Below are 13,929 nucleotides of genomic sequence, written 5' to 3'. Positions count from 1 at the left end.
AACATTCTACCTTCTCAACAGAAAGTTTACAGGGATCCAGATTTTTTAAAAAGCTTTTTATAGCCTATAACTTCCAAAAGATGTATATTGGCCTCTGTGTTTTGTTTTTTTGATTCAGAATAAATGAATTACAACAAAATTTAGATTAAGGAGAACTATACCTTTTGACAATATTTCTATAACAAGCAGTCAATCTCACTATTAAGAAGAACGTACAATGAACTTACATTTTCTGTTTCTTTATTCTCCCTTTATGTCTTCAGGTATTTTTAAATTTTATTTTAAATATTCAGATATTCTAAAAAAAAATTATATAAATCCTGGCCATGTCTGGGAGTAGAACAGCATACAGATTTAGGCAGTTTATCCATGTTTCAATGTGGTAAAAATGATCCCAGCCCTTCCAAACATAAATTTAGAGGCTTAGCCCACCATCAGTCTTACTGCACACACAAAGCAGGGCCCGTATGCACTTCAAGAGAACCTTTCGCGTGTGGGCTTCCACACTGGATGGCCTTACAACACACCAGCTTTTTGAATCCATTTCAAGGATGTGAGAAAACTATTTCACAAGATGCTATTCCAAAGAATTCAACTTTTATCGTATCACTGGTATTGATCATCTGCATGGGGAAATTTCCAGATGCTTCATGCCGCTTTGGGATTATCATGGCTTTACCTAATCCTCACTGTTCCATCCAGGTTTTAACTTTCAGAAAGAAACTTGGAGACACTTTTTATGTTCACCGTGTTGAGTTTGGGATAACAGTTTGCAAGGACAGATTTTAGAGTCGGACAGATGTGGGCTGTATGCCCAATTGTGGCCCGTTTTATCAAGGTGACTTTGAGACCGTTATTTATGTCCCCTTCATGAAACTGTTTCCTTATCTGCAAAATCGGAATAATTTCACTTGCTACTAGGTTTGTTATCCATAGCAAACAGGAGAACAAAGGTGGAGCAGTTAGCACAGGACATGGTACATACTAAAGGCACAACAAGTGGGGGGATTTGTTGTTGTTATACACGTTAGTACAAAATTTGTACGGATATTATGACTTGGTTTTCATCTGGGGCAATCTACTCTAGGGCTAACATTCCTCTAAAATGTAAGGGTTGAACTAAAAACAACCTCTTATGAGCCCCTTCCAGTTCACTGAATAATTCAGAATAGAATTGATAAATTGACTTACGGCCTGAAAAGTTTATATCATCTAGGCTTCTTATGAAGGAAGAGAGCAAAGTCCCAGATTCCAGAATGTCAGAGGGATGATGGAGTAGGTGAGGAAATGGGGATGGAATTTCTTATGGCACAGGTCCCTTTTCTGAAGGGATGAAATACTAAGCACTGGGAGCCTGCCTGACAAGGAGTGAGATGGCCGTATATAATATTGCAAATTCATGTTTGGGTAAGAACTTAGCAAGAAACAAAGATGCTAGTTTCTTAATATGGATCAATTAGTTTTTCATTCAGTGGATGAATGAGTGAATAAATGAGCTAAACCTGCTTCATGAAAATATTTATTTTCAACGTCTTCAATGTTTTATTTCATTCTATGAAATGAACAATTATAGGTGACTGAAGATTCTTTAGGTCAATAGAATTGGAAAACCCTTGCCTCATGCAGTTCTAGGTAGTTGGAAGCAAAATAGTACAAATTGAGTCATTTTGAGGAGCAAGATATCATATGGAAAATGGAGGGTCACAACTTTTATGTCTTCTCTCAAATTTAAGGATAAGGGAAAATGGTTACCTTTGTAATTATGTAGGATAGGGGAAAAGATGGAATTTTTACCCCGTCTAAAAATACTTATTGCTCAAAGATGAAACACACCTACATGTTCATGATGGAGAAATGATAAATCAGGTCTTTAGACTGTGTCCCAGCCATGAACTCTGAATTGTCTTGGCAGAGAGTAGACCAAGGGTAACACGAGGGTACAGGGAGAATGACTAATAGAGACACAAAATATTGTTGGAACTAGAAGGCAGCTGGCTACCTCCATTTATAATCCAGAATTTCATGTTTCTGCAGGGTCTTGGACCAGGAAAAAATTTTGTGATTGTGTGAATTTTTGTGGGTCTTTTTCTCTAAGGCTCTTCACAGATCAGAAAGTCAGGGCACCTCAGAAATTCTGCCTTCTATTGCACCCAGTTTGCTATAAAATTTTGTGTGCTCTTATTTGTGTGTCTTGATTACAAAATATCCACAATTTTAGGTGTTTGTTTTTGCCTTTTCAGATTTCAAGTTGGAGACTTTTTAGGTCATAAGAGGAAAATGCTGCTGATCTTGTTCCTTATAATAATTTGTTCCCATGTCTCTATGAACAAAGATCCTGGTAAGTAAAAAAAAAAAAAAAAAAAAAAATAGAGTTCTTTTCCTTAATTTTTATTACAGAAAATAGATCGGTTTGACCTAGTTAAAGAGTTTTGCTTTGCTTTACTTTGCTTTTGATGGTGGTGAAGGTATGGATGGTAGCTCAATTTCTTTGTGATGTTATCCTGTGCTCCTTTAAAGATCATTTGTTCTGGACCTTATTCCTTGGTTATGATAGAAAGATATGAGAGCTATTATTTTGTCCTCAACTTCAACCCCTTTTAGGCCTTTGGGGAGGTTGCATTAAAATTCTATCATTTAATATTAGATTCAGGCCTGGAACATTTGGAATGTTTCTTCCTAGTTCATTTGTGCCAAAACATTGTCTTAGTTAAGTATCCAGATTTGCTCCAATTTAAACTGTTAGCTTATTGTAAAGAGAGTGCTTTTGCCCTGAAGAGAAAGCTCCATAGCTGTTTGCTGTCAGTTACCTTTGTCCAGTGGACATGAAGTCAAAATACTGGCCTGCCCCTCATTCCTTGACCACCTCAAAATAGTGACTACTTGTACCGGTCACTTCATGTCCAGGGCCACCTATATTGGCTTTCATAGCTTTCTCAAGGACTGTGACCTTGGAAGCAAGTTTTCAGAAGAGATAAACTAGACTTTGTTCTGCAAACATTTTTCTTTGATGTCTCACGGGGCTTGATATTAAGTTGTTTTAAAGAGAAGCAGTGCTTTTTCCCCAAGTGTTCCACTGTTCAGACATAACGCTGAGCTGTATCAGAACCTGAATCTGTCTCACATGCCAAATGTCCACATTTCCTTTTTCCATGCAAGATGTGGGGGCTTATTCATGAATAGAAAGGTCACTTTTGGTCACAAGTCAAGCCATCCTGCGCAGGGCTCCCCTGACAGTCCTCGTAGGGATTCTGGCCTTCTCTTAGAAGACAATATTGATTCACCTTCATTAAGACACTGCTGACTGTATGATTATCAAAAGAATCTCAAACCAGTTGAAATTAGGTTATTTAGAAGACAAGGTGTGATGTTATCCATCATGCCTCAACCAGACTGCTATCAAGAAAATGAAATCACACACAGGGTTGCCAACGCTGGATTCCTGGCAGGTGTAGACAGAAAGAGATGGAGGTTATTTTCATTTGATTAGAATTTATCTTGTAACCACTTCTGTGCATCAGAATCTCAAAGGGAGGAAGGACTTTACATATTTTCTAGTAGATTCCACTCATTTGAAAGGTGAGGAACCTGAAGCCCAAGTATGTAGGATGGTTTGACAGGGCAGGTGGAGTTAGCTGATTAAAAAAAAAAAAAAAAAAAAAAAAGTCAGGACTTCCATTATTCAAGTACACTATATTTGCTTAAATATATACCATCAGACAGACAGACCTCTCCCTACCACAGAAAAGACATAGATGTTCTACTAGAGTGGGGAGGACTGTGCATTCAAATGAGCAGGTCACCAATAAACAATATTTTGTGCTTGAATCCAGTGATTCCCTATCACATTAAAATATGATTCTACATACTTAGCATTGAACCTGGCACTGAATGAATCCTTCAAAGTTCAGCAAACTTATTGTATTCCTATATACAAATTATGTTTTTAATAGAAACCAAAACTGTAATCCCTTTCCTAGCTTAGGGCATACTGGTTTCCATCACATTTTACTTATGTGAGCATTATAATGATCATTCACATGGTTTTCCAAAAAATATTATAAAGAACTTTAAATTTAGCACATTTTAATGATTTTTAGGTATTTTTTAAACTTCATTTAACATTTGGGAATACAAACTAATATGTTTGTAAGTCAATCAGATCAATGTTATATTGCTTAAAGAGGAATCACAATGAAAGAGCATCATTCGGATTTCTCCACCCAAATTCAAAGCAATGTGATTCTCAATTAAATTTTTTATTCTCTTTATATAAACTGAGATCAAATTCTGAAAGCAAAAAAAAAAAAAAAGGTGGGGGATTGGGAAGTATCCACTAAAGATATAAAAACCCAGGATTTTCTACTTCTTTAAATTTACCTATTTTTTTTAATTTCACACAAAAGTGATACTTAATTTGCGAGGAGTTCAAATGCAAAGGTGTATGAAAAAGCCCACGAAATAAAGATTTCTTTTCTTGGGCAAATATGTAATGTCACACTGTTATTTTCAGTTCATTGGGAAGGTATTAAAAATACAAATAAAGGAAAGTAGGTTTTATCCAAATGGTTGGCATTAAACAGGTAGTCCATTTCTAAAGTTTGTGCTTTGTTTGTATGTCTCTGGGTTTTTAGGCCCTGAGTATGCAGATGTCGTGTTTCTGGTGGATAGCTCTGATCACCTGGGAACTAAGTCCTTCCCTCTTGTGAGAACATTCATCACCAAGATGATCAGCAGTCTCCCCATCGAGGCCCACAAGTACCGCGTGGCCCTGGCTCAGTACAGCGACCGGCTCCACAGTGAGTTCCAGCTGAGCACCTTCAAGAGCAGGAACCCCATGCTGAACCACCTCAAGAAGAACTTCGCCTTCATCGGCGGCTCCCTGCGGATAGGAAACGCTCTCCGGGAGGCCCACAGGACCTTCTTCTCCGGAGCGGCCGGCGGGAGGGACAAGAAGCAGTTTCCCCCGATTCTGGTGGTCCTGGCTTCGGCGGCGTCCGAGGACGACGACGTGGAAGAGGCCTCCAAGGCCCTGCGGGAAGACGGGGTGAGAATCATCTCCGTGGGGCTGCAGGAAGCTTCTGAGGAGGAGATGAAGGCCATGGCCACGGCTCAGTTTCACTTCATCCTTCGGTCAGTCAGGGACCTGGGCGCGTTTTCCCAAAACATGACGCAGATCATCAAGGAAGCGACCCAGTACAGGGACGGAGCGGCAGATGACATTCTTGTGGAAGGTGGGTTTAGGGCACATGTATAGAATGATGATTAATTTGCTTTTGAAAAATCAGCATGGGGAGAGGATTGAAACTGTGAGCATCCCTTTCCTCAAAAGTTGGGCTGCATTTTCAGATGTTAAATATTCACGTGTTCAAGAGGACCCAAGGATTGTGACCATTATAAATCCAGTGAACCTCACAAAGCTTGGTTTTTACATGTTTCACTTATGTTGCATGTCATCGACACATCTTAAAATCCAGGGACACCTCCCTACCACCCAGCCTATCTCTGAGCTATCAGTCTCCTTGGGCTTTAGTTGCTATGTAGTTTTATTTACTGGTTCCTTTAAAGGGCGGATTTGTTCCTAAAGAAATCCTTGCCTCCTCAAACCACATAATGTAATCACAGAATGATAGCACTAGAAACAGCTTCAGGAAGGCCAAACCCTTGCTTCTGCAGAAACTCCCAGGCGTTCTTTGAGGTGACATGGCCTGGTCCCAGGCCAGGCTGAACTTTGAAATCGGGTAGATCGGGCCCTTGGGTTCCCAGGCTCAGGTAGCTTCAGCCCACATGGTCTCCCTTCCTGCTGCTCTAGTCCTGATGAGCTTCCTGTGTTCTGCTCTGCCTCTAACCTGCTGCCCTGTGTCCCAGTCTGTCCTCTTGTACTGTTAACAAGAGTGGCCAGGAGTTTACGAACATCATCCAAGTGAAGGGCAGGGGAGAACCAGGAAAAAACAATTTGCTCCAAGTGTACAAGTCTTACTAAGTAACATAGGAAATTCATATTACTGCTGCTTAAATCTGCTTGAACGAGACAATATAATTGTCTATTGATAATAGAGAATGATTTTCTTGTGGTAATCTATGAAAATGTGAATCCTATTACTAACATCTTTCCCAAATAAAATAGTAGAAAGTGCAATCGCTATTCCATTACCACATCTTAGGAATATTTGGACTCTACCTATTGATTTTAATAATATTTTAATATGATCGCAGTAGCAGCTATTCACCGAGTGGCTTTTATGCACCAGCTCCCATAACGAAGCACAGTATCACATTTAATCCCCATAGCAATTTCATGAGATAAATGTTATTTTCACAGATAAGGAAATCAAAGCTGGGAGTTGAGCTAAGATCCAGTATTTGAATCTAGGACCTTCTGATCTCAGCTTCATAATCATTTTGTATACAGCCTTCTTTCTTTAAGTGTATAACCAAGCTCTGGTAGATGTTCTCCACACCTTCTAATACTGAGCAAAGATGCCCTACCTCTAGCTAAACTTGTGCTTCTTCATTCCTTGTCCATACAGTTTGCCAAGGCCCATCTGTGGCTGATGTGGTGTTCCTGTTGGATGTGTCCATCAATGGCAGCCAGGACAACTTTGACTATCTTAAGGAATTCCTGGAAGAAAGCATATCTGCTCTTGACATAAAGGAGAACTGCATGAGGGTTGGCCTTGTGGCCTACAGCAATGAGACGAAGGTGATAAATTCCCTCAGCAGGGGTGTAAATAAGTCGGAGGTTCTCCAGAATATACAGACCCTCTCTCCCCAGGCTGGGAAGGCCTACACAGGAGCTGCCATCAGAAAGATCAGGAAGGAAGTGTTCAGTGCACGCAATGGCAGTCGGAAGAATCAGGGGGTGCCCCAGATTGCCGTGCTGGTGACCCACAGACCATCAGAGGATAACGTGACCAAGGCGGCCGTTAACCTCCGGCGCGAGGGCGTGACCATCTTCACCATGGGCATAGAGGGGGCCAGCGACAGCCAGCTGGAGAAGATCGCCTCTCACCCCGCTGAGCAGCATGTGTCCAAACTGAAAACCTTCTCTGACCTGGCTGCTCACAACCAGACATTTCTGAAGAAGCTGCGGAACCAGATAACGCACACGGTCTCTGTCTTCTCAGAACGGACTGAAACGCTCAAATCTGGTAAAGTCCTTAGCTGAGAGAGGGATTAATCGGATCCTTCTCTTTTTCTCCTCTCAGGTTATTCTACATAGAGAAGGGACTGGCAGGGCATGCTGTGGGTAGGGAGGATAAGTTCCTGATTTCTTACCTTTGTTTGATGGTTCGAAGTGTAAACTGGGGGGAGAATGAAAGCCATTGTAGTGCTGGAATGGGGAGGAGGGATTTCCTGTCCAGGATTCTTCATGACTTAAAAACAGCCTAGAACACCATCCTTTGCTGTTTCTCTGCCTTTACTTTTCTCTTTTTCCCCTTTGCCTTTCTTTCCTTTATTTCTTTATTCTTAATGTTAATTCATTTATTTTGAGAGGAGGGGAGGGATGGAGAGAGAATCCCAGGCAGGCTCAGCGCTGTCAGCACAGAGCCAAATGTGGGGCTTGAACTCACGAACTATGAGATCATGACCCGAGCCGAAATCAAGAGTCAGACACTTAACCGACTAAGCCACCCGGGCACTACTATTTCTTTTTTCTTTCTGTATTTTTCTCTCCTTTTCTTCCATCATCCTCAAATTCCAACTTAGAGAAGAAACAGGAAGCATGACTTGGTTGGAGGACAGAGTGATTTGTTGTGAAGTATTGTTGTAGTATCTGTGAGTTTAGAGAGAAAGACAGCAGTGTATTTTAAATATTTTGCATGTACACGTGCATACTATATAAACTATGTATAGATATACATGCGCATATATATGTATACATTCTTCCACAAACATTGCTGGCATGTTTACTGTAGAAGCGTAGTTGTCCTACACAAATAAGACCACTGACGATACCCCTAGTTTTGTTAATTGGCTAGGAGTAGATGAGAGTAAATAGTTTGTTCAGGTTTTCAAGAAAGAGAGCTCCTCTGTCCACAATGTCCAGTTAAATACCTTCTCCATTTCCCAACATACCACTTGCCTCTTTGCTAAGCAGTTATTCACTATTGAGGGAAGTGACTTGTAAAAATCATCTTCGTGTCTTCTTATCTTTTATTATATCCAGATTTGCTTTGATTCATGGCAGAGAACTATCCAAATTGTCTTAAACTGTCAGAAGCAATTCATTTGGGCCCGGTGATGTTAAATTCTTCCTATGTTAAGCTAGTAGAGTGTCTTTTATGCCTAGAAGCTGTTTTCCATTTTTCTGTCTCAAGACGCTTGTATTGTTCTACTCCCCATCTATTTTCATTCCTTCTTCACACTTGCCTCAGTGCCACAGCCAACCTCTCTGGTTCCATTTTAGGTTGTGTGGACACTGAAGAAGCAGACATTTATCTGCTCATTGATGGCTCTGGAAGCACCCAGGCCACTGACTTCCATGAAATGAAGACCTTCCTGTCAGAGGTCGTAGGGATGTTCAACATCGCTCCCCAAAAAGTGCGGGTTGGGGCGGTTCAGTATGCTGACAACTGGGACTTGGAATTTGAGATCAATAAATACACTAACAAGCATGACTTGGGAAAGGCCATTGAGAACATCCGGCAGATGGGTGGGAATACAAACACGGGTGCAGCCCTGAATTTCACGCTAGGGCTTTTGCAAAAAGCAAAGAAGCAGCGAGGAAACAGAGTGCCGTGTCATCTTGTTGTCCTGACGAATGGCATGTCCAAGGATAGCATCTTGGAGCCTGCAAACAGACTGAGAGAAGAGCTCATTCGTGTTTATGCCATTGGGGTCAAGGAGGCCAACCAAACACAGCTGCGAGAAATTGCAGGCGAGGAAAAGAGGGTATACTACGTGCATGACTTCGACGCTTTGAAAGACATAAGAAACCAAGTTGTTCAGGAAATCTGTGCTGAAGAAGGTAGGAGACATGGTGACTTTACCTTTTGACTTCAGCTCATAAATAACTATCCTGCAATATTCGACATCACAGGTTTAGAGAAACAACATAAATTTCCAAGTCAATGTTTGTTGACTTGAGTAGCTATGTTTGTTCTCCAGAGCAGAACTAGGAGCCCATTATGGTGTTCTAATTAATATCGGGAGCGTAAGAAAGGTATTTGGAGGAGTTCTCCCTAATAAATATTCATTAGCCTCTTCCCACAGATCCCTGCTAGGTTAGACCTATAATTAGACACTGCAAATGATACCTGATTTTAAGTACCTCAGATGTATTTAAATTGCTTTTTAATAAAACTTCTATGAAACCTTTTAGAACTATGTCAGTAGTCTTCAACCGAGGGTGACTTTTGCCTCCTTGGGGGATACCTGCAATGTCTAGAGTAACTTTTGTTTGTCGTAACTGGAGGAGTGCTCCTGGCATCTAACAGGTAGAGGTCGGGGTACTGCTAAATGTCCTACGGTGTCCTATGATGCATGGACTGCCCTCCATGATAAAAATTATCATAGTGCTAAGGTTAAGATACTGTGAATTACAAATTAAAGATATAAATAACAAATAGAATAGCCTCACTTTTATGGCCTTCAGTGCTTTATTTACCTGTTAGCCATCCTCACCAAACTCACACTTAACTTCAGTATAGAATTATTTGTGTTTTGGATTATTTGTGTTTGCCCTTAATCCTTTCACCTGAAGCCCACTTGAATAAACACCTTGTTTTCTTCCATGCAGCCTGCAAAGAGATGAAAGCAGACATCATGTTTCTGGTGGACAGTTCTGGCAGTATAGGACTTGAAAACTTCAGCAAAATGAAAACATTTATGAAAAACCTGGTGAGCAAATCTCAGATTGGGGCAGATCGGGTGCAGATCGGCGTAGTGCAGTTCAGCGACATCAATAAGGAGGAATTTCCGCTCGATAGATACATGTCCCAACATGAAATTTCAGATGCAATAGACCGGATGGCTCACATTGGAGAAACCACCTTGACGGGTGGTGCCCTGACCTTTATGTCTCAGTACTTCAGCCCTGCCAAGGGGGCCCGGCCCAATGTCAGGAGGTTTCTCATCCTCATCACTGATGGTGAAGCTCAGGACATAGTCAAGGAGCCAGCAGTAGCTCTTCGACAAGAAGGCATAATAATCTACTCGGTGGGGGTGTTTGGCTCCAATGTCACTCAGCTTGAGGAGATCAGCGGGAGGCCAGAGATGGTGTTTTATGTTGAGAATTTTGATATTCTGCAGCACATTGAAGATGATCTTGTTTTTGGAATATGCAGCCCCCGTGAAGGTAGGTGTGAGCACATGCACTAGTGGCATTTTCCAAAATACGTCTGTGTTAGCCATTGTTGCTTGAATTAAATAAACTACTATTTGAACCTTGTAAACTTTGCTTAATTGGAATGTTCATCCCCGTGACTTTTTACCTACGTATAAAATGCACCTTTCCTCATCAGAACTGTCGAATGAATACAGAATAATTTTGGTCCACCTGGATTGTTCCCCATTTGTAGACAAAGAGCACTAGGACAGTGTCTTAGGCCTGGTTCCCCGGAAACAGAAGCTAAGTCAGAGGCTCTTGGGGAAGTGATTTTATTGAAGGCCTTTTCAGAAAGGGGGTAAGGGAAGTAGGACAGGGCAGGGGTGGGAGCTGAGCGAGGAGGCAGTCTCAGCTATAGTACAGCTTCAGCCTGACCCCATGGGGAACCCTGGAGCCTGAGTTATACCAGAGTCTGTTCCACCTGGAGGCAAGCAGCCAGCCTCATATAACCGGTGTCCTTGGGCTATGTTTGAGGCAAGCAGTACTGGAGCATAACCTCCTGGGCGAGGTGACTGCCCTTTGACCTAATACCCAATGTATGTTTATTTGTTTTACAATTTTTAAAAGCCAGTACTTCTGTAAAGTGAGATAACATTTGTAAAAACAGTTTGATATTAAATCCTATCAAGGAGGAGTATCCTATGGGAACGTGAGCAACGGATGCCTTGAAGGAGGTAAATAGTAGAGTCCCCATCCTCTGCCCGTGAAACTGCAGAGTAATGCAGGTGATGAAACAAGTCGAGCAAATAGAAGGGACTGATTGACATTGTGATCCCTGGGCCTTGATGCCTGAGGTGTTCTGAAAAATCTCTACAAAGAAGATGGGTCTTAACAGAGTTTTGAGGAAAGAGAGGAACGTTGTTGGTCAAATAACAGATCTGTCCACCTCCCACTGGAAGGTTTGGTGATTGTGGTATGTGCTTTGTAGAAAATAAACCTGGATTGTATTTCTCGATAATTCCATCCAGAACAAATCTGAATCTTCAAAGGGTACCAACACTGAGCAATCTATACTCTAGTCCCTTGGGTAATGCAGGCGGGCTCCCCAGGGCAGCCAAAGGCCAGAGAGACGTAGTTTCTTCTTTTGTGGAACCAGCCTTTCCTGAGAGCTTGGTTTATGACTATGTACACGTGGCCTCTAGTCAGTGAGATAAGCACATTGATTGGCTCTGAGACTTTCAACAGAGTTTCAATAGCAAGCAAGTGGCTTGCAGAGGAAGAAAATGTGGTGAGCTTCTAGGGAGGGGGCCTATTTTGACCCCAGTCTGTTTCTCCAGAGTGGGTGAGTTAACATCTGGAACATACCTTTCTAATGCCTGTGGAGAGATTGTGCTGCAGAAAGACTTAATCATCAGCCATCTTAGGATTCGACTTCTCCAGCATGAATGAGTTGTAGTTTGGAACTCTGTGCCTTTAAATAGAATGTGTTGCACACACAAGGATTAGGTAATTAACTGGGTCTTAACCAGCTTCACTGTTCCATGCCATTGACCCACAGTTTGAAAAGTTAATAGGAGCATCATGCCAGGACCACTTAGTTAGGCCAAGTGTGAGATGGGCTTATTTCTATGATGAGGCCCAATAATGACAATAGATAATGTTTCAAGGAAGTTAAAAAGAAAGAAAATGTAACCCTGAAGAATCAGCTGTCATATAACTGAAAAAATATACAGTGTTTCCAAATTCATTTTCATGTGGTCATTTCCCCAAGGTTTATTTTAAGAAAAAAATCGCATCCCTGTGACTTAAAAAAAAAAAAAAAAAAGACAAATTTGTATAAATGAAAGCACATGTTGAAGAAACTATTTATACAGGAAAATGTCTACAGAATTTATGTTTCCTTTTTAGTTTAAAGCATTTGAAGTGTTTATTCCTCCGATCCTGTGACTGTTGGCCCCCTCTGTGGGCCCTACAGTAGGCTTCATATCTACCTTGTCCTAAAAGCTTGCCTAAGTATTTCTACATACTAGCAGCACAAATGTACGTGTATTGTGTCTGTTACCCAAGGAATGGACATCCTAATGTACAACTTGATCCCATGGAGAGGAGACCCTGGCAATTAAAACACAGGTGTGGGGAGAGGAGTGTCCAAAGTTAATTTCATGTGGTTTTCCTTTCTCTTTCTCTTCTAGAATGCAAGCGAATTGAAGTTCTGGATGTTGTGTTTGTAATTGATAGCTCTGGAAGCATTGACTATGACGAATATAATATCATGAAAGACTTTATGATTGACTTGGTGAAAAAAGCTGACGTTGGCAAAAATCAGGTCCGGTTTGGGGCTCTGAAGTATGCTGATGACCCAGAGGTACTGTTTTATCTGGATAACCTCAGCACAAAATGGGAGGTGATTTCGGTGCTCCAGAATGACCAGCCCATGGGGGGCAATACTTACACCGCTGAGGCACTAGGCTTTTCAGACCACATGTTCACTGAAGCCCGGGGCAGCCGTCTGCACAAAGGGGTCCCCCAAGTCCTCATTGTGATCACCGATGGGGAATCCCACGATGCAGATAAGCTCAATGCCACAGCCAAGGCCTTGAGGGACAAAGGCATTCTTGTTCTGGCTGTGGGGATCGCTGGTGCCAATCCTGTAGAACTGCTAGCTATGGCAGGATCAAGTGACAAGTACTTCTTCGTGGAGACTTTTGGAGGCCTGAAGGGGATATTTTCAGATGTGTCAGCCAGTGTATGTAACACTTCGAAAGTAGGTAAGATTTGTCAATTACATTTTTTCTTAATTATCAGCTGAGATCTAAGTGAGGGAGAAACCAAAGCAATAGCCTTCAGGAGCAAGTTCTCTAGAGAGGAGAGAAGGAGCACCAATTGTCCTAGAACTCCGCATGTTATAGACTCTCAGGGCTGGAAGGATCTCAAAGGCATTTCATTTGGCCTCCTCCCCGTGGAGGAAATCTTCTACAGCATTCCTACTCCCTGCTTAAACCCGTCTAATGATGGAGAATTCACCACGTTTGAACAGGCTTTGTTGATCAGAACACAAAGTTGGTGACACATCCTTCCTACCCACTCCTACCTCCACGTCTTCTTCCTCCTTTTCACGTAAGAAATCAATTCCATCCCTTCCTCAGAGCCAGCAGGTCTTGCCTGAAATCTTCTCTCTGGCAGTCTGGAAGTCTCCAGTCCCTTCACCTTATTTCTGTTATGGCAAAAGCTCGTTTAGAACATGGAGCCTGATATTAAATTCCGGACCCCAGTGTTTCCAGAGCAGAGAACGGGGATTTTGTTTGCCATGTGTTTCTAGTTCTGTGGCTAGAGATTACACTGCCACATTTATGTATGTATAAACTCATTCATTCAGTTGCCATTCTACCCCTTTGTTTTAAAGGGACACTGTGGTCTATTAAAATTCCTTAGTATTTTTATTAAGGTGTGTTTTACAAAAAATACTGTCATTAGATGAATTGCTACTGATCCAGGATTCCAACATCTTGGGTGCAGTTCCTTTTCTGGTTTTCCTATGCCTTGCCTCCTTAGAAGGCAGCTACTACCTTTTTCTTTCATGAAACTAACAAAATCTGTCTCAGTCTTACTGAAAACTGGTACAACTCTTAGCTTCTGTTAGCCAATGACTAAAATTTGATTTG

The 13,929-nt window shown here is 41.6% G+C and overlaps 1 protein-coding gene across 1 annotated transcript in view; it reads left to right on the top strand.

Annotated features, from left to right (window-relative positions):
• The first annotated feature begins 2,256 nt into the window (after window positions 1–2,256).
• Window positions 2,257–13,929, top strand: part of COL6A6 (collagen type VI alpha 6 chain) — a 119,321-nt gene continuing 107,648 nt past the window's right edge. The window contains exons 1-6 of the mRNA XM_042903194.1: window positions 2,257–2,338; window positions 4,632–5,231; window positions 6,528–7,148; window positions 8,408–8,968; window positions 9,740–10,297; window positions 12,460–13,035. Coding sequence (XP_042759128.1) covers window positions 2,278–2,338; window positions 4,632–5,231; window positions 6,528–7,148; window positions 8,408–8,968; window positions 9,740–10,297; window positions 12,460–13,035 — 2,977 coding nt within the window. The 5' untranslated portion in view covers window positions 2,257–2,277. The remainder of the gene's footprint in view (window positions 2,339–4,631; window positions 5,232–6,527; window positions 7,149–8,407; window positions 8,969–9,739; window positions 10,298–12,459; window positions 13,036–13,929) is intronic.

This window comes from Panthera leo, chromosome C2 (assembly GCF_018350215.1).
Source record: "Panthera leo isolate Ple1 chromosome C2, P.leo_Ple1_pat1.1, whole genome shotgun sequence".
Taxonomy (NCBI): domain Eukaryota; kingdom Metazoa; phylum Chordata; class Mammalia; order Carnivora; family Felidae; genus Panthera; species Panthera leo.
The sequence above is the reverse complement of the archived record's forward strand: the minus strand, read 5'-3'. Positions and strand labels throughout refer to the sequence as shown.